The following is a 25,708-nucleotide window of genomic DNA, read 5'->3' as shown; positions in this document are numbered from 1 at the left end:
TTACCAATAACTTTATTGATCTGGATATTTTGAGTATGCCAACTATCTCTCACATGGTAGAATGTTGATTGTTTTCAATTAATGTCTTGATTTGTTTGCTATCAACTTCAATTGGTGTATCTGACCGTGGAGCATCATCCAGTGAGAAATATCCAGCACAAAACTTTGCAAACCACTTTTGAAACCTTCGATCAGTCATAGCACCTTCTCCATACACTGCACAAATCTTTTTTTTTTTTTTTTTTTTGTGCTTCGGTTGCACCTTTCTTGAAATACTACAGCATAATATGCTGGAAATGTTGCACATGAAAATATGCAACATTTTCTATCTTCAATATTAAAATGGCTACACAAAATTTCACCAACATTGATAAGTTTTTTAACTACACACTGATATGACAGCTGTCACAATACAATCTAACAAAATTGGTTTGAATGAAGTCAAAGACAACTGAGCACTACTAGAATCATTTTACTGGAAAAAAAACAAACAAGCTTTTTCACCAACCTAGTATTTCCAAGCTGCCTCCCAGAGAGTGTATCAGTCTATACTTTCAGTAGGAAAGTTTAAGAATATCCATGCCTTTATACCTCTGCCACTGTGTTATTATAATCTTTGACATTTTGAATAAGCAAAAAGGAGGGCACCTATCTCATTATTTTAATTAGCATTTTTTTATAAAAATGATTGATTTTCATTGGTATATTAATCATTAAGGGGAAGACCTATGGTCTGAAGCTGTTCATAGAAAGTCATTAAGCACGAAAGCACCTATAACACAGTCTCTCTCTCGAAAGGGTCTCCTCTCTCTGTATCTGCTCAGGCCTGAGTTTCCCCCAAGTTCAAATTTTCAAAAGAAGAATCTGATACAGTCTATGGGCTACCTAACTGGAAATTCAGAGTGGAACTTAGAGACTAAATTCTATTACCCACCTCTCCTTTCCTCCAGGTTTTTGCACAATGAACATAGGTCACAGACAAATAGGAATCCAGTGTCAACTGTCTTCATGGTTGGTCAGGTACCCCAAATATACACTTGTAAGGCTCTCTGTTAATGGCCAGATGGGAGATGGCATTGAGGTCACTCCATCGTCTCCTGACTGGAAGATAACCTGGCCTATAGTCCTGGGATATCAGAAATGCATTCCCCTCCCATTCCCAATCACAGGCAGAAGAACAAGAAAAGAGAAAATGGTGGCTTGAAAGGTAGAACAGCCAGCCTTGATGCCTTTCAATTCAATGATTCCGTGCTCAGTCTCTTGTCCTGCAGTAAAAACATAGCCCAATGAATTTCATAGATCTTAACTAATCATATTACTTTTTCCTCCTCCACGTGGAGACCAGATATGTTTATTTCTGATATTCTTTGTTAGAGGCATTTTTCATTTTGGCCACTCAGTATCCAAATACATTTTCTATTTGGAGGGAATTCCAATAATGAAGCTCAAGTGAGGGCAAATAGCCCCTTTCCCACCTCCCTTGTCTCTAGAATTTGGGCATGTGAACTTCCTTCCAAATAGATGCTCCTACCTAAGACCTTGACTCTGGAGTGAGCAATAGAGAGAAACACATGGTAGTTTAGAATCCTTCCAGAGATGGTAGAGAAAGCAATAATGGACTCATCCAATGTCCAATGGCAGTCATGCCAATGACAGAAGCTATTGGATACTAACCAGTTTCTTCCTATGTATTGATTTGGTCTCTATTTTTGGCTGCCTAATTTCCCATAGCTCCTGTGTATGTTCCAAACTTCATTCATCACCTTTTCCATAAATTCTGTGAGCTATCCAATGTCCTTTCAGAACATTCCTTTTTTATCTAACTAATAAGAATTGGTCTACATCATTTAGGAAGCTGGAAATCTTATTACTACATACCCCGTTTGAGCAGAAGTTGCCCTTTCTTTGGAGATAAAAAGGTGAGGGAGAGAGGTGCCTCCTCATCAATTGCTCCTGGGTGGCCAGCTCTAATCCAGAACTCATTATCCTGACTCTTGTGGTAATCATTTCTTCGTGTTTCTGTATAGTTTTAACCCCTGTGTATGTATCCCTAAACAATTCAATTTCACTTAGACTTATTTTGAACTTAAGATGAATGAGTCATACTATGTATATCTTTGTGTGCCTTGCTTCTTTCACTCAGTGTTTATGATATTCATAAACACCAAGTGCTGCAATTTGTTCATTTGCATTGCTGTAAAATATCCCATTGTAAGCATACTTATTTATTCTACTGTGGATAGGTGCTGTGATATACTCAGCATGTGGCTCTAATGAACAACACTGCTTAGAATATTCTGGTACGTATATCTTAGGGGATCTGTAAGGGCATCTACCTGGCAGTAGAATAATAGTCATGGGATGTTGTGGGGGAGCTTTGCCCACAGAGCCCCCCGACCGCTGCGGATGAAAATAAGTCTACCAAGACATGATCTGCTTGGGGAGGAAAGGTGGTCAATCTCTCAAAGGAGAAGGACCAAAAGCCTTTTCCTCAATGGGCTTTTTTTGGGTTTAATTTGCACAGAAATACAGGTAAAGCTCATCAATCATTGTCAGGCAGTAAGGATCAAACAATAGACAACATACAAAGAACTCTGAGGGCTTATTCTGAGTCAGGGTCAATTAGCTAAAGGGCTATAAAACTTTGGGAAACAAACTCATTTCATGCTTGGACCCTTATCAGAAAACTGAGGACATTCTTAGCAAAACAGGTTTCACAGGGCTTTATGCATTCTTTCTTAGGCCTGATCGCCCTGGGGAATCTGTCCTTTCCAGCACAGGACTGCACCACCCTCTGTCATTGTTTCAGGCTTAAGTCAGGCAGGGGAAGTAAGGCAGCCAAGAGATTAGGAGACCTCTTGCAGACAGAATGAGGACTCAGGCTCTGTCAAAGCCGAGGGGTGAGGGTCCATCACCCCTTTTTTCTATAGCCCCCCAAGTCCTTCCCTGAGGGCCTCTTCATGACCATGCCTGTCTTAGGTCGTCCCTCCCTTGAGGAATCTTACCCATCATTGGCAAACTGGTCAGGCTCAGGGCCAAGCAGGGTGAAGTAAAGTGGGCAGAGGTGGCACCCCTGCCAGGGAGATAAGCTTTGTCTCCTTAATGGCTTCTGGTCCCAAGGTCTCTGACTCAGCCTTAACCATGGGGGGTTACAGCTTCTGAAACCAGGCAGAGTGGTTCCCAACAGGATGTGTGTATCTTTGACTTTCCTCAGTTAATGACAAACTGTTTTCTAAAGTGAACACATCAACTTATCACCAGCAGTTTTGGGGAGTTTCTGCTCTACTATACCCTCACAAGAAAACTAATTTACAACAGGTAAAAACAACACATACTGAACTAATATTACCTCTCCTCAAGTATCTTATAATCCAGTGTTCAGGGAAGAGCTACATTCAGGGGATATATGAACACAATTCATAGTTTGGGTTAAGCCACCACTCCTCCCACTATGGGTACATAATAAAGGACTGGCCAATCAGCATATTTTATCTTCTTTGGTCACAGTAATTGGCTTAGTGATATGCATGTGACACAAACTAATGAGGTTACTTTCCAGGACTTTTGTTACAACAAATGGAAAAGAAACAGGGTTTTTATTCTGGGACTGCTTGATTAAGCAAAAGGAATGTATTGGCTTACTTGCTTGGAAGGATGAGATAACTCACAAAACTGAAGGAAAAGCATCAGGAACTGGAACCAAAACTCATACAATACATACATTCCTTCTCCTGTCTGCTTAGTTTCTTTTTAGGAACAATCTGTCTCCACATAGAAAGGAAGATGGTTGTATGGAGCCAGAAGTACATCCTCTTACATTTAACAATCCAGCAAAAAGACAAACACTATTCCCCAGCATCCTTATACCAATTTCACAAGACCCTGATGAGCTCTGCTTCTGTTGTTAAAGTTCTAAGTCTTGAAATAATTACTTTGCTAGAGAAACCATGATTGATTAAGACAATATCATATTGTCAGGCAGTGTGTCAGACAATGGCGGAGGGAATACAAACACAAACAACTTAAATCACTATCACCAAGACAAGACCACTGTTCCTGTCTAATAAAACTTGTAGTCTAGTTGGGGAGAGAAATCACATGAATAAACATAAAATTACTGTGGTATATGTCATGAGAACAAGTCCATAAAGACCACAGCAGGGAGAATGATTTACCTTAGCCATGTATAACGTTAATTTTTTGCCCAAATTTTTTAGGGAAAAATAAGGATGTGCATTCTACATGGGTAGTACTAGTTCCGTATCTGTATGTTTTTAGTTCTTTTATTCATGTTTATGTGTTAAAAGTGTAACTCTAGAAAGCAATAACGATATTTATATGTTCAAAAATAAATGCTAAAATTCCTTTATAATATAAAAAAACAAGTATCTAAATAAAAATAAATAATTGAATTAAAAAATTAAAATGATTTTTTTTCCTGAAAGTTTGGGACAAAAATGTGGGTGCACATTATACATGGAAGCACATGATACATGGCAATATACAGTATTCCAGAAGTTCAGGGAAAATGAGGGCAAAAGGTTGTTCTAGGCAGAGGGAATAATATGTTCTAAATCCCTGTGGCAGAAATAAGCATTGCTCACTCTCTGGAAGACCTAAGATAAAGCAGGTATGGCTAGGGTATGATGTGGGACTAAATACATAGGTAGGGCAAGACCATGCACATTATCATAGGCTACTTTAATTATTTTACCTTTTTTTAAAATGTATTTTTATTTTATTTTTTCCATCACCATTTGTCCCCCTTATACTCCCAGCAATCACCACACTGTTGTCCGTGTCCATAATATACTTTATCTTAAGTGTCACTAAAAGTCACTTAGATATCTTAAGGGGGTGAGGAGGCGAGAGGTAGCAGACATGAACAAATTCGTATTTAGAAAAGATCACTATGACTCTACTGTAGAGAAGAGACCGGAGTTGGGCTTAACTGACTGCAAGAAGATACAATGAGTTTTAAGTTGATTTCCAACTAAGAGAGCTTTATGTGTCCCTGCCTCCTACTTTCTTAGGTTATATGGAAAAAAAATAATCAGTTAAATGAATTGAAGAAGCTTTTAGATTAGTGATTATTTGCTCTGCAAAATGACTAGCTTCTTTTATTTCTTTTGCAATATTTCCCCCACTGATCACTGTCTGCAATTTGCCACCCACTTGCTCTTCAAAGAAGTCAGGAAAATAAGGCAACAGGATCTCTACACAACCTGTGGGGCCTTAAAGGATGAGACCCAACAATTGTTTAGTTCCTGTGTCTCAATCTCTAGATGTCTTATGGCTCTTAAGTACCATTATCCCCCTGATAACTCTCAAATTTCTCTCTCTAGTTCTTCACTGAACCTCAGTGTCTAATTGTCTACACAACTCCTCCATTTAGATGTCTAATAAAGATTTCAAACTCAACACATAAAAACGAAAATTCGTTTCTTTCTTCAAAACCTCTTCTTGCACAACTTGTTAGATCTAGGCAGGCCTAGGAGGAATGAAAATCACCAGGCAAGAAAATGGCACCGTGGGAAGCTGCCTGCAGACCCTGGACCCAGGAAGATTGGGGTCTGGGGTAGGCTTATCTGGCATACCAGCATGCAGCCTTCACCCAGCAACCAGCTCTAGCCAATGACACTCTAATACCCCAGCCGCAGGTTTTTGCGCTTAAAAACCCCGATCTAAGAACCACCAAGCGGGTCCCAACCTCCCTTGGTTGGCCCCACTTTCCCTTATTCCCGCTAACAAACCCTGCTCCTTAGCTCCCTGCGTGCGTGCGGTTTCTTGAGTGACTCCCACCTAACGCAACTCAGTTCTTCCAAGTTGCTCACAATGTCTCTTTTACTTCACACTCCACATCTAATATATTCACAAATCTTATCATCTCTACTTCTAAAATATATCCAGAATTCAATTCAGTTTCCATGAATTCACTCGCTTCCACGCTGGCCCACACTCCTATCACTATAGCTTGGATTATTGCAGTAAATTTCTAATTATCACTTTTTACCACCTAATATATATTTATTTTCATCTGGCTCTCTCTACATAATCTCTGGGAGATCCAGGACTTGTCTCTCCTTTAGTGCCATGAATCCCAGTGTGCCCTCCTGGGCGCTCTATAAATATTTGCTGGAATGAGTAAATATTTTATACCACCACATATGCAGTCATTTCTTTCTTTTTTTTTAATTTTTTTTTCCAAAATGTCTCACAAAACAGCAGAATATACCTCTGAAGACTGGAGGCAAAACAATGCTAGCTCTGTGAACTGTCTCTTCTTCGCCTGCGAATCCATAAACTGCCACAGATTGACAGCAAGGAGCTCAGTGAGAAGTCGCAGTCATTTCTTTAACGCATGTTTGGGTGTGTGAAAATTGATGGTAAGGAAATCCTACAAAGTACAAATACCCTGAGACAAAGCAGTGAGTGGAGAGTGGGATCAACCGGTTGACGCAGCTGCCACAAGCTGGCCCGGTTTCTCTCAGCACGCAGGTGTGTTCCACGTGCGCCAACGTCCCTCCACTTGGGGGCACGCTCCACACCCGCCCTCAGCAGACCCCGTAACAGCCTCGGACACGTCCCGCCGCAGCGACGGCCACCCACGCGGCTTCGGGCTGCAAGAAACACTGGCACACTCTCCAGGTCCTCAGGGATGTCACTGGATTCTAGGCCACACGGGTGACCTTAATCGGTTGGTAAAAGAACACTTCTCGTTGACATTCTCCACCGTACTAGCTTAAAATAAAAAAGCAGGGAAGACACCTTGGGAGACTAAATCTTCAACCTGGCTACCGCTTAAGGATCAGAACGCACCTGGCTGAGGTGCTATTCCCAGCCATTCTCTGACTTGCTAAGAATCGAAATCGGCGTTAGTTGCCTGGCCCAAAATGGTAGGTTACTCCATTGCTACATAGAGGTGAAGGCAGGGCTGTTGGAGAAGTCAAAATGAGAACGAAATCATCATTTTCTTCATCCAACACGGAGGCGAAGGTTCTAGAAGAGAGACGAGGCAGAGACGACGTTGTGGCCGAAACAGCGGGCCTGGCAAGGGTGGCCAAAGGCGACACTCACCTAATCCAAGGTGGCGCCTGCGGTTACTACCCTGACCCAAGATGGCGGTGGCTGTTGAGGTAAAAGGAGGGGCGGGAGCTCAGGGAGTGCCTGCGCCCTCCTCCAAGATGGCGGCCTCCGTGAGCGCTGTCCCTGGCTCCGCCCTGCGCCCTCAGCCCCGCCTTCCTCATCCCTCCCACCGCCTCTTCTCAGTTCCTAGTGCAGGCGGAGGGGCTCTCACTGGGAGGGCGGGCAGCAAGCACTCGACATGGCGGCTGCATCGGCTACTGCGGCGACCAAAGGGAATGGAGGCGGCGGAGGCCGGGCCGGGGCAGGCGAAGCCAGCGGCGCACGGAAGAAGAAGGGCCCGGGGCCTTTGGCCACGGCGTACCTGGTCATCTATAATGTGGTGATGACGGCTGGGTGAGACAGGGGCTCGGGGAGGCAGGGAGCGAGCTGGCTGGTAGGGGGGCTCTGTGGCCGGCGGGATGCCTGGGTCCGGCCCACCATACTCTGTGCGCAGCCCTGACGGCCCGAGACCCGGCACCTGGGCGCTGAGGGCAGCGGGGCACTGAACGGCCCTGGTGCTTGCGCCGGATTCCCGCCTGGGCGAGGGCTGAGCAAGTTCCCAGGCAGCGGGTGTGCCCCGAACTCGAGTTCGGGGCTCTTACGGGGTACAGGGGAGGCTGCCCAGGCTCAGGTCCGTGTGGACTAGTCACTGGTCCAGGTCTGGGGGCGGTGTGCAGGGCGCGTCTGCAGCGCGGAGAGCCTGGGCAGGGAGAGCCTGGGCAGCAAGTCACGGATGGCGAGCTGTTTGCCTCAAGGGGAGTGGTGAAAGCTTGACTGCAGAGCGACCATTTATTTAGGCGGCTGTTTTCAAAATGCAGACTGAGCTATGATCTGAAAGGGTATGGAAAGGCTTTCAAAGTTTTTGACCAGTGGCATGAGCAGAACTGTGCTTTAGATGAGTTTAGACTTTTTTAGGATATATGGGGATGGGGAAGGCACTGAAGGTGGCAGGCAGAGCTGCTGGGGAGGAGGGGAATAGACCCACCAAACTGGTTTACCCTTTCTTGTTCCTCCCTCATTTCAGTTCATTCTTTGTCACAGGGAGTTTTTAGTGCTAGTTTTGATACTGGCTTGATATGTGACCTTGGATAAATTATTTCTCTTGGCCTCCGTTTTCCTTCTGCAATACTAAAGAGTCGGGCTTAGGGATCTTCAAGGTTCCTCTAAGTCTTTGATCCATGATTTTTGGTGAGGAGGATTACAGAATCAGACTATAGTGTATTTTTAAATTTGATTCATATGTATAACGTTTTCCATACATTTTATTATGAAAGTTTAAACATAAAGGAAACTTGAAAGAACTGCATAGTGAACATCCATTTTTATGTACTTTTACGATAGGCAATACATTGGTGGGGTGCAAAATTCAAAATATGTACAAGGGCATAAGGTGAAAGTCTTCCCTCTCAGCCCTCCCTTCCACCCAGATCCCCTCCCTGGAGGCAGCTTATGTTTTGTATCCTTCAGATGCTGGTACAAGTGAAAACAGATACATGCCTTTCTCCTCTCCCCCACTCCCATTTTTAAAATACAAATGCTAATGTCATATTAACATTTTCAGGACATGAGCTTTCTCTCTCTCTCTCTCTCTCTCTCTCTCTCTCTCACTCTCACACACACACACACACACGCGCGCACACACACACACGATACATCGATACATCGTGGGATGATCATAGGCTTTATTGCTAGTATTAGAAATGGCCAGTGTTGAAACCTGGGCTCAGGGAAGTTGTGACTTGCTTAACTTGCTTGAGGTCACCGAACTTGTTAGTGTTAGATCTGGATCTAGAACCTATTTCTCTTTACTTACAGGCCAGTGAAGAAATACTACAGATGCAAGTTTTCTTTGTCACATAAACGTTCAAAGTGATTTTAAAAGGATATTCAGGACTCTCATGTGTTTGTATGTAAAATTCTTGCCTTAGCCAGGGCATTGGTGAGAGCATTGGGTCTAGAGAGGGATTTTAAAGGACATTGGGGAAGAAGAGAACAAGTCATCATTCCTGAGCAATGACTGTAGAGAAAGGGGTGGAGGGTAGGGAGTGACATCTTAAACCAAGAAGAGAATTTGGGGCTGTGAGAGTAAAATAAGGTGTTTATTTTTTCTAGGCTGCTGATACTGAACCAGTTAAACCATTAAAGAGTTAATTTCTTCTTTTACAAACTATTTGATGTCTTTGTATGACATTTGGCAGAAATAACTTACATACTCCATTACATAGTTGAGATTATACATATAGTTAAATCTATTACTGCCTTCAAGGAGACGCACTTCAATTAAGGCCCGTTCATTTCATTATGGAATGTAAACAAATTACCAGGCCTGAAAAATTTATTTTTGAAAAGGATAGTAGAACAGAAATGTAATATCTACAGTGATATGCCTAAGTGCTTTTCTGTTTTGGATTTTGTATTAATCTGGATTTCTTTACTGAATTGATTTTGGGAAATTCAACTAAAAAATCCCTTTTATTCTTTAAAAAGAAATCTAACCTATTCTTACTTCATTTGTGATTAAAAATGATAGATTTTAAGGTATGGGTATGTTCCAGTGAGATACTTGTAAAAGAGCTGAAAATGTCTCTTCATTCTGTTATTATTACAGACCTTATAATTGCATGGGCCATTTAAATTTTGCTTTTAACGCTTTTTTTCTCTCTTGTCTTAGATAATCTGGCACTTAATTGAACTGCTCAGGGACCAGTTTAGCTTATTCCCTTCATTTTGGCCTTGTTTTCAACAGGCAAGGTTGCCAAAAAGCCTGAGCTCCAGATGGGTGAGGTGCCACTATGATTATGTGGCACACTCTTGGTATGGTGCAACGCTTCTGTGCATTGGCATTTGAGAGCAAAAGTTAATAAATCCAGGACACTGATTCTTGAGGTCACCTTTAGCAATGTCTGTCATTACCACATCTTCCTATTACCTTAAATCCTACTTACCTTTTTTTTTTTTCCCCTCTCTGACTGATCTTTTTTCTCTCTTTTTTTTAGGTGGCTTGTTATAGCAGTTGGCCTGGTCAGAGCATACCTGGCTAAGGGTAGCTATCATAGCCTTTATTATTCCATTGAAAAGCCTTTGAAATTCTTCCAAACTGGAGCCTTATTGGAGGTAGGTCCTGAGGTTTGTTGTTGTTGATTCTATTGTTATAAAATAAAACATACTACCAAATTATGTTGAAGTGGGCATATCTATTGGATTTGCTTTAAATTTTGAAAACTCGCCTTATAGTGTACTATGATGTTGATCCATAGACCATCTTTTTAATGTTCTAGAAAAAGTAAAATCTCATTTAACTTGTATTACCTGGAATTTATTTTATGTTCTACTTCTACTGGAATTCAAATGAACCAAGCTTATATTGGGAATTTTAAAAATTCTAGGGACATCTTAGGAAAGTATTAGCAAACTCAGATATTTTCAGGGCCAGGCATATGATGGAAACAGGAAATTGTTGGGAGTAGTGTGTCAGGAGTGGTAGTTGTAAGAAATGGTAGATCCTGTCTAAATGCATAAAAAACTTAAACAAAAGCTTATTAATCTCCGTGTATTAAGGGTAATGTGTCTCCAGTCCTGTCTCCTAGTGTCAGGGTATATAAGGATTTGTGAGTTGCAAGGGACAGAAACCCAATTCAAGCTATTTTAAGCAAAAAATGAGTTTCCTGGCTTCTGTGGTTGATTAAGATACAGGTTTAACTTACAAAAATCAAAGGAACCAGCTCAAGAATGAGAACCAAGGATTTGACATTGCCACATTCTTTCCATCTCTTATGTCTACTTATCTCTGTTGAATGTTAGTCTTAGGCTTTCCTACTGAAGGTGCCTTCTCCACATGGTAGGAAACAGGGAGGAAGTTTATTTTTCAGCATCTGTGTCACAGTTCTAGGAAAGGACTCCGGTTGGCCTTACTTAGACCAATCGTTCTTGCCAATGATTAGGCAGGTCTAGGAAAGGGGAAGTAGGGATAGCTTTGGGCACACAGAGGCAATAACTGCCATAGTTTGTTATGGTGAAAAGCTGTCAGGTTGAAGAGATCTTCCCATTATGACATTAGAAAGGATATTTAAGAAAAAAAATTTACTTCCATGAAATGAGATGTGATACCTCAACCTCTCATCCTCTCATTTGAAAGCAGAAAATTGTAGTTTTGGGGTTTTGTTTTCTCTCAGAAAGCAGAGATTTCAATACTGTCTACACTTACATATTTTTGGTAGATGGCATGATGAAGTGAGCTCCCACCTGGGGTCTGAATACCCTTATTCGAAGTATGCTGGTTTTACTAACTTACCCTGAATTGGGGCAAGTCATTTATCTCTTGTTCCTCTCACTTTCTTATTTGTAAAATAATTAGGTTAAAGTAGATTTCCAAAGCCCCTTCCTGCCCTAATCCTTTGAACCTGAAGAAACTAGAAGATCCATTTTTTGAACTTAGAGTCTTGACTTTTGTTGAAGGGGTAATAGTAACTGAGTACTAGTTTTTGTCTTTCGGAGCTTAGCCAATACATTTCTCTCAAGCTATGAAGAAGCAAGTTTGGGGTCAAGACTATCAGAAACTGACTCCATGCTTAATACATTAAGAAGTTGGAATACTTCTACAATTTAAAGGGGATTGTATCTCTGTAGGACTTTATAATATTGGAAGTATTGTTTTAAAAATGTAAGAACACCTTGAAAGGTGGTGCCATTAAATAGTGTGATACAAAAACCAAATCTTAGACTTCGAAGGATTAGTCCAGGGCTATCTCTGTAGAATTTTTAACAGGGATTTAAGAAAATAATTTGCATTTCCGGTTTTATCTCTGTTATTCCCACTGAGAATCAAACAGGTGGCAAATCCTGGGTTTTGATTTTGGGAAAAGAACTACAAAATGAAGCGAAGACTGCCAGGAATATGCAGGGAATTAGCAGTGATTGCAAGAGGCTCCTTACCCTGGAGTAATACAGGAGGCTTATCAGAACTATACTTCCTCTGTTGCAATAATACAGCTTTTTCTAAAATGGATACAAATCCTAATTTTTTTGTTCATACTCATCTAAGAATGTCATATATATTTTTTATAGATAACTATAAATTATTCCACAGGTGATAATGTAAATAAGTATGTGTTTGAACCACTGTAATGGGTGCTGTGGAGTTTGAGCATTTGCTAATAAAAAGCTTACAGTCTTATTGGGTAGATGATTATAATAGGGCTCTCGGCTGGAAATTACCAAAACCTCCTTAACTAATTCATATAATAAGGGAGGTTTATTAGAAGGTATATGATGTTCCATGGAATCCAAGGGCATGGATGCCCCTGGGCCTTAGGAATGGCCTGCCTCCAGGGACTGGGCACCATAAGGAACCCAGGAGTTTTGGCTCAGTCTCTTATCTCTGCTATTCTCTCTCTTTGTCTCTGATTCTTTCTTGTCATCCTGCAGACTAGGGTTTTTTTTGTTGTTTCTTAGTCTACATAGCAGACAGTGGTAACAGAAAAGCTCCTGAAAGTGCCACTCCTGCAATCAAAAGAGCAGCTAGTTAGAAACAGAATCTTACTCCCAATCCTACATTCCCAATGAAGGGCCTAATTTATCCAGCTCAATCAGCTCATTCCTGGACCAATCATGTATATACAGAAGCAAGGTCACATTACTATATGAAGTTGGAAGGAAGGGGCAAATTCTAGTAAAGGGTGTGTTAAGTGCAAAGCCCAAAAAGTATATACAAAAGCATTGAGACACAATAGAAGGAAGATGATAGTATGTGAGATGATTTATAAATTGACAGAAAGTAAATAATGATAATCTGTGGGTCAAGATATCAATGTGTGAACAAATACAGTGTGTATTGCTTGAGTATTGAGTAATTCTGACAGCTCATTAACATAGGTAGCAAAAATATCTCGTATTTAAAGATACCATCATGCATAAAAGAAAATGCAGTGTCACCATGCCATACGATGAATGAATTACTAGTACGTGTTGTAACATGGATGAATCTTGAAAACATGCTATGTGAAAGAAGCCAGACAGAAAAAGCCACATGTTGTGTTTTTCCATTTATATGAAATGTCCAGAATAGGCAAATCCGTAGAGACAGAAAGCAGATTGTTGGTTGTCAGGGGCTGTGGGGAGTGACTGCTAACGGGTACAGGATTTCTTTTCAAGGTGATGAAAATATTCTTGAACTGGATAGTGGTAGCAGTTGTACAACTTGGTGAACATACTAAAAACTACTGGATTGTACACTTTGGGTGAATTTTATAGTATGTGACATATCTTAACTTTAAAAATATTATTTATAATAAGCTGTGGATACGTTTTTACTTTTTTTTGGATTCATGATATTCACGGGTAAGGACAAATTCTTATGTTTTCAGCTTTGTTAGAGTTAAGTGAAAAATTAGAAATTAGTAGAATGATGCTACATTATGTAGGTTTAAAATGATTTTTGAGAGAATTTGGACTGCTGAATATGTTTATTTAGCGTAAGACTAATTATCGCAGATGCTTTTAAATACTTATGATTGGATGTACCTTTCTGATTGACAGTGAGGTTTCCAGTGGGTTAAGGATGGCTCTGCAAAGACATTAATTACTGAGACTGATACAGCCCATCTTCAACATAAGTACATCACTGTATGTGTCATTTACCTACCTCTGCCCATCTTGGACTATCTAACGGACCACAGAAACTCCCTTTCTTCCCTAACCTCTTCCTGATCTATTGCTTGGGAGCCCCTTAAATCTACACAAAGGAAAGGAAACAGTCTTACATGTGATCTTTTCCTGGAGTTGATCTGGTAGGTCTGGATCTAAAATGAATTCCCCAGAACTTTAGTTACATTTTCTAACAGCCCCCACCACTACCGTTTTCTAAGCCCCCTGTCAATAATCCGGTCTAACTTTCCATGCATTACCTCAGACTCTCTTCAAATACTTTAATGAAATATTCAGGAAACTGATTATGGATATTTCTCTTAAATGTAGCAGAATCTTAAGAACTCGAAGTGTCATTAAAAGAGGGCTCCCATCTTGTCTCCCTGCCCATTTTAATGTCTTTGGATGATTCTTTTCCCCACAGAGATACTGTGTGGTTAGGTTGTGTGGTGTCCCTAGTACAATAACACACTTCTGGCACATTATGTCTTAAGTTTGCTTTGTGAACTCATCTATGGCTATAGCCATCATCAGTAATAATTTTCCTCCTTCTGGAAACATGCTGATTTCCCAATAATAGTAATTTTAATGAGGAACTTTTGAAACATAAGCTATATGTACATTTTAAAATACCTGTATTCTGAAGACTTGTCTTAAGAACACAGACCTCTGAAAGAGACTTCTGAAAAACCCACAGAGCAAGTAATTAGAGATATCTAACACAGACAGGAAGACACCAAACCTAGACAAACCAGCTTCAGAAACAACATGAAAACCAGAGAGAAGTAGAGCTTGGGTGTAATTAATGTGTCACAACATGAGAAGGGAAAAGGGAGCCTGTGGGAAACAGGAGCCCACCCACACAGGCCTGCCTCACTTGCTGCTTGCCGACTCAAGCAAATAGAAGCAGATGGTTAGTGGTATTCAAAAAGGCTAGGTAGTTAGTGGCTGTAGAGGGAATGTGTTGAAATTAAAAAAAAGAACTAGAAATAGTGATGGTGGCAGTCAGGGCAGGAAGGGAGGCCTCAGTGCAGAGAGATAGGTAAAGATTCGAGAAAAGCAGGAGTTCCCAGTTACAGTCTCAAATAAAGTAGATTACAGAGCTGAAGCTGTTGGGAGTTTTCAGAGTTTACCATTTGAAATGTAAAAGAGAACATTACAAAACAGTAGTGCCAAACACATCCGAGATATTACCTTATTTTGCCGTGTATAATGAGTACTTTTTTGCCCAAATTTTTGGGGAAAAAGTAAGGACGTGCCTTATACATGGGTAGTACTTACTCCATATCTGTATAAATGTTTTAAATTCTTTTATTCATATTTATTAAAAGGGTAACTCTAGAAAGCAGTAATGATAATCCGTATGCAAAAGAATACTCTGGCATACAATAATCGGTTTTGTTTCTAAATATAAATAAATAAACAACTGAATTAAAAAATTGAAGCAAAAGATCTTTTTCCTGAAAGTTTGGGCCAAAAACATGAGTGTGCAGTACTCTCAGGAGCACATTATATGCGGCAAAATACAGTGTGTGTTGGTGGACTAGTTAATGTATGGATGATTATCTGAACAACAGGACAATGAAATATAGAAAAAAGTGGTGAAACTCAACAGACTAATAGTAATAATTCAATAAAACTGATGTACCTAGAAAACAGATTGAGGGTATGCAGTCTGTTGAAAAGTAAGGCCAGCAGAAGTAGACAAGGTTGGAATGATTAACTCATAAGTAATTGGGGAAAATAGTAAAAAACTTTTCTGAACCGAAAGACCACATCAGTATGGTTATTGAGGGTATGCAGAGTTCTACATAGGATCTGATTTTGAAGAAGAAAAAAAAAATCCCTTGCCTTTTCAGGCACCTATTAGTTAAATTTTTAAACTTAAAACCAACATAAGTGATTTCCAGCAGAAAAGAGATCTTAAAATGTAATCGTAAAACAATTTGGATGCTTGGACTTTGAAGAATTAAAAAATCCACAAACAGCCGGGAGAAAGCATTAGGTTTCTGGATGACAGGCCATGAAATTTCCTGCAGGTGGAGACATTTTGAAAACACCCACAAAAAGTAATGGAACTTTGAAAGAATTTTATCAAAGGTAATTTAACTGTTTTATAATAAAGAAATAAAAATTAACCAAATCTTTAGACTAGCACTGTCCAATGGAACTTTCTGCAGCGGTGACATTCCAAATCTGTGCTGTGTCATAGGAGCCGCTGGTCGCATGTGTCTATTGAGCCCTTGAAAGGTGGCTGGTGGGACAGAGAAACTGTTTTAATTTTATTTACTTTAAATTTAAATAGGCACATATGGCGAGTGGCTGGTGCACTGGACAGTACAGCTTTAGACCGCAGTACATGTTGTAAGGTGTCCACATGGATTCCATGAGATATTTCAGCTTTCACCAGGGTAGAATAAAGTGAGAAGGAGGCTAGTAAGTAAACAAGTAAGAAGAACCTAACAATGAAAATTCTGTGTCTCTGTTCATATGACAAAAATAACAAAAATAATGATTAAATTAAGTTGGCATAGAGCTGCAATATAAGTGGTAATAGTACTCTGAGGTTAGTGAGAGAGAAATAGCCATTCTGTCACGCAACTGAGGTTGACCAGTTAATCCCTTGGGGGTACCTGAAGTTGGGAAGCAGAACAGCATGATAGGAGTCAACTCTTGGCAGTCAACTCTTGTGAGTTTTTATTAATATGTTGACTGACAAGGTCTAATTCTTGGAGAGCCTGGGGGACAAAGTTCTAGGGGAACTTAGGTCAGAGTCTCCTTTAAGGTATTGAATAAATGATGGATGGTAATTCATAGGCAAGGTCGAATCCAGTTAATAACACCCAGTAGTTGTGGGAGGTTATTAAGGGTTGGGGATTCTGGTGGATTAATTTGGAGTGTTTGAGGCTGAATTGTCCAGTAAAAAAGAATGTGCCCCAGGTATTTCCAAGGCTCAGACTGTTAGACCTTTTCAGGGGCTATAATTAAGCCTGCATTAGATACGGCCTTTTTAAAAAAAGTGTAAGTCTTAGCTAGCATCTCAGAAGATGGGGCAGCAATCAGGATATCGTCCATATAATAATATATTATGGAATTAGGGAACTTTTCCTGGGCAGGAGGGAGAAAGTGCCTCTTTTCTCCAGAGTCCAGCTGGGACCGGAGCACTCATTCAAGCCCTGACTGTTAGTTACTCCTGAGCTGAGGGTGATTTCCCTTAATGCTGAAAAGTAGAGGGAGGAGAGAGAACGGAACCAAATGCGAAACAGCCGCAAAGAAGGCAGCCTTGGAAGAAATGCCACTTCCCCTTATCTTAGACACACAGCGGCATAACCAAATAGCTCTTGGTGCCACTGTCCCTTACGTGGGATAAAAGGCACTGAATCCCGTCCGTCTAGGTGTGCCTGTCCGCAGCAATGGCTCATAGCCTCTGTCCCTGTTTGGGCACCGGATGTGGGGAACTCTGGACTGCGGAGCTCTCCCACCAGCCACCACAGAGGAGAATAAGGAGTCCTCCCGGACACAGTCTGTTGCTCGAGTGGGAAAGGGGGTAGCAATTCCCTCTAATGGAGAATGTCCCGAGCTCTTCTCCAACATGGCTTTTATTAGAGTTGGAAAGTGCAGGGGGATACAGCACACGTGCATAGCTTATCAATCAATGTCCAAAAGGCTATAGTCTTAAAAAACTGACACTATCTGTAGATAATAATTGAAGAAACACAGAAGTCTTTTCAGGTCGGGGTCTGTGAGACATGCTCATGCCAGATGGTTGCAAAGGCGTATATCATGAAGTAGGGAGTTTCACTCCTTATGCCTTGAGCTCAGATATCTGGTTTATACCGACAGGGCTTATGGCTAGGCAGAGCAAGCTTCAAAGGACAAAATGCACATTTCAGGCCTGATTCCCACGGGAACCCTCAGTGTTAGAGTCGGGTCATGTCTGCCACCTGCATTTACCTGGTTTTCCAGGGAGGCTTACTAGCCCCTTTCAGAGCCGGCTCTTGCGGGGCTACAATCTCTGAAACCATGCAGAGTGGTCCCCAACAAAATTAAGCTAATGTTTTCAAATTAGAAAAATCAATTTAAAAAAAGTGAATTACAGAGACTGGAAATCAAACATTTACTAGTGTTTCCTCTCTGGAGGGGTGTGGTATTTGGGAGGAATACCACACACTGCTTTTTACTCTTCATACTTCAGTGTGTGTTTGTATATCACTTTGTGATTCTTAAAATAAATATATAATGGATATAATATATAATAAATATGTAATCAAATATAATAGAAAACAAAAAAATGAATGAACAAAATAAAATTTAAAAATCCTTTGATAAAGGAAGAAAATAGGCAGTTTAGATAGGTTATCTTTTGATTTAAAGTGTATAGAATTTTACATCTGCTATAAAAATCCTGTTAAATTAGAAAAAGAAATAGATGAGAGAAATAATAAAACTATCGAATGAGTACAGCACAAATACATTGTTTCTGGTGTCTATGCAAATAGACTTGTTCATTTTCTCAAAATAAAAAGGTATAGTGGTGGTTACCGGTTTAAATAAAATCCAACAGCCTGTTGCCTTTGGGACTGACTTAAGCTTCCTAAAGGACAAACCAACCTCCCATGGCCTTGCACACAAGAAAAGCAGGACAGCCCAGTCACAGCTTCAGATAAAGTCAATTTCAGAGCAGAAGCCAAAGAGAAACTCCTAAGTTTGCAACTTGTCATGCTGAGGGAACATGGAGACACATGTTGGTGGGATTAGTTGATGGATTAATGATTATCACAGGAAATATCACAGAAAATTGATATCCACTATCAATTTTAATATAAAATTAAGCAGATAATGAATTAATAAGTTATAGAGCTGAATATAGCAAGAAAGGTAAAATTAAGTGACAGAGAGAAAGTCATGGTAATTAGGAAATTTCACCTATTTCCTCCTTTTAAAAAATGGATGTAAAAGGACTTTGGAAACAAGTTTGTACTGGAGTCTTTGAGGGGGGCCAATCAACAACCTTCTTTTTCTTGCTTATATTCTGAACATTGAGAGAATTTAAAGGAGTTGCACAAGAATCCCCAAAATCACGTTTATTAGTGAAAAAAGTCCTGGCTATAGGCCGTGTGTTAAGTGTGCAAGCTAAACAGGTTTGCTAAATGAGCTCTAGAGTTAAGACTCACCACACACTCTGCCTCAGGCAGCAGTGTCCCTGGTGGCCTGAAGGAAACCAGAGAATTTAGGGTTCTTTGTGGGAACCCTAGGTTGGGGCTGAGTTGAGTGTGCTACTTTTATTCTCAGATTTCCTGCTCAGTTGAGTCATCCTTCTTTTCCCTAAGTAAAATGATTAAAAGGTGGACCAGAAATATTCAGGGCAAAAAACCTTGAAGAAGCCAGAGGACAGGGGAAAGGTGTTTCCTTCTAATCATAAGTTCTATTATATTCATTGTAGAAAAAACCTAGATAAGCATAAAGAAGAAAATGCACATCGATCTTAATTTCACACCTAGAGATAACCATTAGTAACATTTTGGTGTCTATTCTTCAAGACTACAAGTTATTATATAGGTAAGTTTTAAGCAAAAATGGAATCATGTATACATATAGTATGATAATTTCAAAGCTAACCAAATACTGGTAAACATAACTCAGGTTTGTTTTGGACCTCCCCATAGGAACATGAGTGTAGGAGGCATGCCCTGTGGAGCTGCCCAGCTTACGAGTTTTTATCTTCTCTGGAAGTTTTCCTAGTTCTCATAGCTGGACCCATAGCAGGCGAACCTCTACTCCCTTACTCTGCCTCTCAGGCTGTAGCTTGCTAATCCAGAGGTACCTGGCCCAAACTTGACTGGTCAGATTTTTTTCCCCTAAGAATTTGGAATTTTGAATTAAAAGAGACTGGAACTTACTGTAGCCAAACCACCTGAGGTCTCTAAAGCCGCTTTGGTTCCTACTTGCTAAACTTTTTTTGGCTTTGTTGTTGTTGTTTTACCTTATATTAAAAATGAAATTGAAGGATGATAGGTGGAGCACAAGAGGATTTTTAGGACATCAAATCTACTTTGTACGATGATGTTTTGGTGGGCACGTGACGTTACACATTTGTCCAAACCCCTAGAATGTACAACACCAAATGTGAACCCTAATGTAAACTATGAACTTGGGGTGATAATGTGTCACTGTGGGCTCTACTGGGTTCTCTGCTCTGGGTCTTACAAGATGGAAATCAAGGTGTCAGCCAGACTGACTCTACAGTTTTTAGGAAGACTCTGCTTCTCAGTTCAGTTGGCTTTGCAGACTTCTGTTCCTTATGGTTGTAAGTCTGAAGTCCCCATTTCCTTCCTGGCTGTCAGCTAGAGGTCACTCCCAACCCCTAAAGGCTGCTCTTCAGTGTGCATATGGCCCCCTTCATATGGTCCCCTTTGAAGCCAACAATAGCTCATACAATAGAATCCTTGTTCTTTGAATATTTTTGGAGAGGAGGGAAGGGAGAAAAACATTGATTGGTTGCCTCTCACACACCCCCTACTGGGGACCTGGCCCACAACCCAGGCATGTGCCCTTACTGGGAATCAAACCAGCAAACTTTTGGTCCACAGGCTGGCATTCAATCCACTGAGCCACACCAGCCAGGGCAAGAAGACTGCTTTTGAAGGGATCACGTGGTGGGGTCAGGCCTACTCATATAATCCCCATACCTTAAAATCAATTGCCTTGGGACTTTAATTACACTTGCAAAATTCCTATACCTAGATTAGCTTTTAATTGCATAACCAATGAATAGGAATTTTAGGGAATTATCTTTAGAATTCTGCTTACTACGTTGTTATAAAGAGGAAACCTAAGTGAAATAAAGATACCATCTCAAAATAATTGAGTCATTAGTTACATTCTCTTCTGTAGGTATTATAGCATTTCCAGCTTGCATATTTAGTTGAAAAGGATTACAATGCAATAGTGTTGTTATTGCAAAAGCAATGAAACATTGAAAATATGTAACAGGAGATTTGAGACTCCTGTTCAGACTTTAGTTGTTAAATTAGTGTAGACACATGAAATGCAGGGGTCTTACTGGATTTTTTTAATATGGACTATTTTAATGATATTTCATATTAATGTCTTTTGGGGAGATCACTGTAGTTTTTATGTTTTATCATAAAGTCATCACCAATCTGTTACACGGTGCTTTATTGCTTCTTGTGTTACTGGTTTTACTTTTTTAATCTATCTTCTATCCCTTAGCATACCAATCAAAGAAAATGGCCTCTAAGATCTTTTTACAAACTAGACACTGATTGTATGTATGTCTCAGAGGGTTTCACAGCAGAAGGATTTAAGTTTTCTGGGATAGTTGCTTTTTACCCCATCCCATGACATAACCTAGGGGATTATTTTAACACCACACTTACAAATAAGTAAGACCTAGCTCCTTTGCAATAATAATTTACTTCCCCATTTTCTCTACTTTGGTATTTACCTTGGCAAATTATTCCACTTCACTTACGATTACTTCCCTATTTTCATTATTATCTTACTGCTATTTTTATAGTAGTGTTGCTTGTTTATTTCCCTCTACTTTTGCAAAGTGTTTTTTGATATTCTTATTTTTAAATTCAAATTTATTCACCAGAAGACATCAATACATAACGCCTAACTGCTTCATATGTCATATGTTGTCCCCAAATATTTATGTACTGAAACACATCATTTTTTATTGATATTAGAGAGAGAAGGAGAGAAAGAGAGAAAAACATTGCTTTGTTGTTCCACCCATTTATGCATTATTGGTTGATTCTTGTATGTGCTTTGACCGGAATCAAACCCACAACCTTGGCATATTGGCTCTAACCAACCAATCTATCTGGCCAGGGCTGAAATAAATACTTATTTTAAATAAATTGTAAATTACTTTCTTTTTTATTCCTTCTTTGCATTCAGTTAGGACATAGTATTTTTCTGAAAATTTTTGTGTAGGTAGATATTAAAAAATATATGTGATTCAAAAGGGGAGATTGAGTCTAATAGACCCACTGTTTCCATCATGTAAAGAAATGCCCTTTTATATATATATATATATATATATATATATATATATATATGGCTCCTTTCTGCAAAGTCCTGTTGTTTCCTATTATTAATCAGCAGCTTAGATATTTTGCCGCATACATGGACAGAACAGGTTTTCTGTTTAGGCACTGTCATCTAATCTGTCTTGCCTTCAAGCATGTTTTTCATTCATGTCTGCCATTACTCATTTTATTTATTTTTATTATTTTATTTTTTCTCTTTTTCAGACAGGTTATTTTTTTTGAATTACAGTTTTGTTTTTTAAATATATTTTATTGATTTTGCTATTACAGTTGTCCCATTTTCCCCCTTCTCTCCCCTCCGCCCTGCCCACCCCCACCTTCCCACATACTCCCCCTATAGTTCATGTCCATGGGTCATACTTACAAGTTCTTTGGCTTCTACATTTCCTATACTATTCTTACCCTCCCCCTGTCTATTTTCTACCTACCATTTATGCTACTTATTCTTTGTACCTTTTCCCCCCTCTCCCCTTCCCCCTCCCCTATTGATAACCCTCCTTGTGATCTCCATTTCTGTGGTTCTGTTCCTGTTCTAGTTGTTTACTTAGTTTGCTTTTGTTTTTGTTTTAGGTGTGATTGTTAATAACTGTGAGTTTCCTGTCATTTTACTGTTATATCTTTTATCTACTTTTTCTTAGAAAAATCCCTTCAACATTTCATACAGTAAGGGCTTGGTGATGATGAACTCCTCCATTACTCATTTTAATCTACACATATCTTTTAGTTTTCTTCAACTTCGCAGCAGGAGGTTCAGCTTGTCTTGTAATATTCATACATTTGAGATTCTTAGCAATGTTTTATTTAAGAAAAATTGTAGGATTTGTAGTATAGTAATTCTTTTATCAGTCATCAACAAATTTGTGCGGCCTGACTTTTTTAATCTAAGTCCTACCCCCCAACTCCCAAGAAAAAAACTTAGTGAAATACAGTAATTCCCCCCTTATCCGCAGGGGATGATCCCCAGTAGATGCCTAAAACTGCAGATAGTACTGAACCCTATATATGAGGTCTGTCCGGAAAAAGTCCAGCCATTATTAATATAATGAGAACACTTTGCACGACATTGATATAACCTGGCAGCCAAGGAGAGTGTTCTAGAATGCACATGTATGAACAATGACAACTTCACTGTTACAGTCAGGGGGAGCAGTGGACACCACTGAGTGAGCATGTGCACTGTGTGGCCTTCTCATTCAAAGTGACTGAGTGAGTAGAGCAACAAACCTGCATCAGAGTTTGTGTTAAGCTTGAACATTCCTCTGTGAAAACTATTCAGATGATTCAGAAGGCTGCAGCTATGGGCAACTGGTAATTGGCAGCTTCATCATGACAATGTGCCCACTCATGCATCATGTCTTGTGCAGAGTTTTTTGGTGAAACATCAAATCACCTAGGTGACTCAGCTCCCCTACAGCCCAGATTTGGTGCCCTGTGACTTCTGGCTTTTCCCAAAATTAAAATCACCTTTGAAAGGGAAGAGATTTTTAGACCATCAATGAGGTTGATGACAGGGCAGCTGATGGTGACTGGGAGAACTGTGTGAGGTCCCAAGGTGCCTACTTTGAAGGGGACGGAGGCATCATTGTTCTATGTACACTGTTTCTTATATCTTCTTCAATAAGTGTCCCTATTTTTCATATCACATGGTTGGATATCTTCTGGACAGACCTCGTATACTGTTTTTTCCTATACATATATACCTTTTCATGTAATGGAAGCACTTTATGGCTTCTCTCTGGCATATTTGAATTACCAACACCACTACTCTTGGGCTTTGGGGCCATTAGTAAGTAAAGTATTGTAAAATAAGGGTTACTTGAATACAAGCATTTGGTTATCACAGTAGTAAATCAGATAGCCCAGAAAGCTATTAAGTGACTAATGGGCGAGCAGCACACAGTGTGGAGACGCCTGACAAAGGGATGATTCATGTCCTCAGCAGAACATGTGGGGCAGTGAAAGATTTCATCACACTGCTCTGAACAGTGCACAATTTAAAACTTAACGAATTTCCATATTTTGCTGTGTATAATGCACACCTTTTGGCCCAGATTTTTAAGGGAAGATAAGGATGCACATTAAACAAGGGTGTAATGATTATATACCATGGATATAATAATGGGCATAATAATCCCGGGTATAATGCGCAGAAAACCATGGGTGCACATTGTACATGGCAAAATATGGTACTTTTGGAATTTCTAAAAAATATATTTGCACTATAGTTGACCATGGGTAATTGAAACCGTGGATAAGGGGGAACTACTATGTAATAGCTTTTGATCAGTCTTATCAAGCATGTTTTAGATTAGCCAAGTCTTGTCCAATTATGGCTTCTGCTATATAAAACTAATGTGCAATGAAATTCTATGGTAGAAAATCAGTAGAGTAAAATAAAGCCCAGGTTCTTGATCCTAGGCATCACTTACTATCTTGGGCAAGTTATGCAGCCCCTCTGAGCCTTGGTTTTCTCATCTGCTTGTAGAGATACTGTCTTGCCTATTTACCAAGGTAATTGTTAGGATCAAACAACACAATGTCTGCTAGAGAAATGTAATTCTAAGATGTACTACAGTAGCTAATAGGTTTTACCATTTAGAAAAGCTTTGGTCATTCAGTCAGTCTTGTAGATGGCTTCAAATTATGTCTTCACCACCTTCTCCAGGGTTAAAGCAATGCCATATATATGATTATTAGAAGGGGATTTAGAAGAACATAATTGGCCCATTGGATGGTCATCGAGATGAAGAGATAGCAGTCTCATCCCAGGCACTGAAATTTTAAAAAACAGGGAAGACAGATGCTAGAAGTAGGCAGCACTTGGAAACCAGCTGGACTAAGGGTGAGGGAAAGGAAAGAATAGTTGAACCTGAGAGACTAAGAGGTTGGTTGCTGACCATTGAGGCATGCCATATTTGAACTACTGCTGGTAGGGCTGGATGGAGATTTCACAGGCTGTTTCCAGTGTGGGCCTGGAGTTCAAAGAGATAGAGATTAGATCAGGAGCATCCCTATAAGGGTGTCCTGAAATGAGACAAGATAGGAACAAAGTGGGAGAGCTTTCTAGAATGAATGAATGTGTGGAAGGGCCTGGCAGGCAGGCAAAAGGAGCCAACAAGGCTTATCTGACCCCATGTTCTGTTGTCTGCTCTGTAGAATATGAGACGTGGGAGGTGCATACTTACAATACTGCTATTATAAGCTTATATGTTATAAAAGAGGTCCTTGACATCGAATAGACTACTGGGTGAGATTACTCCTCAGGAAATCTTCTATAGATAAACCAACTAAAAATGAGCAAACAAAAAACTGAACAAGAATTTACACTTTGTTAAATAGCCCGTAGCCAAGTTTAAAAATGGAATGTTTATTTTTCATATTCAGTACTTGCAGCAGATATTGCTCTATTCTTCCCGAAAGGCTAGCTTGTATCAAATAAAGTTATAATATTGTTATCTTTTCTAATTTTCTTTTTTCCCCTTTTTTTCCTCTAGATTTTACATTGTGCAATAGGTAAGTATAGAATTATTCCTCTTACTGCGTACTGTGGCTTCTGCTTCTTTTTAAAGTCATAAATAATAGGCTGATTTGATTGTTACAGATTATTAAAAAAAACTACTTGTTACATATAAAATTGCTTAAATTGGTATGGGTTTTGATTTCTAAAATCACAAGTATAATTTAGATGTTATCACTGGACATTTTATTAAATGTCACAGCTATTTTGCTCTGTCAATTTAAAGAAGCCTATCCTACCTTTCATTACAAGGGTAACAGAGAAACACTAGCTGATTTGTAAAAATGTGACTTGGGGTCTTGGTGCTATAGAAAGCCCTTTCCGTTGTCACTTAAATGTTATA

At 39.8% G+C, this 25,708-nt stretch overlaps 1 protein-coding gene and 1 non-coding gene across 2 annotated transcripts in view; one reads left to right on the top strand and one right to left on the bottom strand.

Annotated features, from left to right (window-relative positions):
- Window positions 1–6,207: 6,207 nt before the first annotated feature.
- Window positions 6,208–6,342, bottom strand: LOC112320728 (small nucleolar RNA SNORA75). Its single transcript, XR_002976439.2, has one exon. It is a non-coding gene; the product is annotated as a small nucleolar RNA SNORA75 (small nucleolar RNA).
- Window positions 6,343–7,244: 902 nt separating this feature from the next.
- HACD2 (3-hydroxyacyl-CoA dehydratase 2) overlaps window positions 7,245–25,708 on the top strand; it is a 106,969-nt gene continuing 88,505 nt past the window's right edge. Inside the window, exons 1-3 of the mRNA XM_024577961.4 lie at window positions 7,245–7,479; window positions 10,122–10,239; window positions 25,343–25,361. Of these exons, the coding sequence (XP_024433729.2) occupies window positions 7,325–7,479; window positions 10,122–10,239; window positions 25,343–25,361 (292 nt within the window). The 5' untranslated portion in view covers window positions 7,245–7,324. The remainder of the gene's footprint in view (window positions 7,480–10,121; window positions 10,240–25,342; window positions 25,362–25,708) is intronic.

Source organism: Desmodus rotundus, chromosome 2 (assembly GCF_022682495.2).
Source record: "Desmodus rotundus isolate HL8 chromosome 2, HLdesRot8A.1, whole genome shotgun sequence".
NCBI lineage: Eukaryota > Metazoa > Chordata > Mammalia > Chiroptera > Phyllostomidae > Desmodus > Desmodus rotundus.
This window is presented reverse-complemented; position numbering and strand designations above follow the sequence as displayed.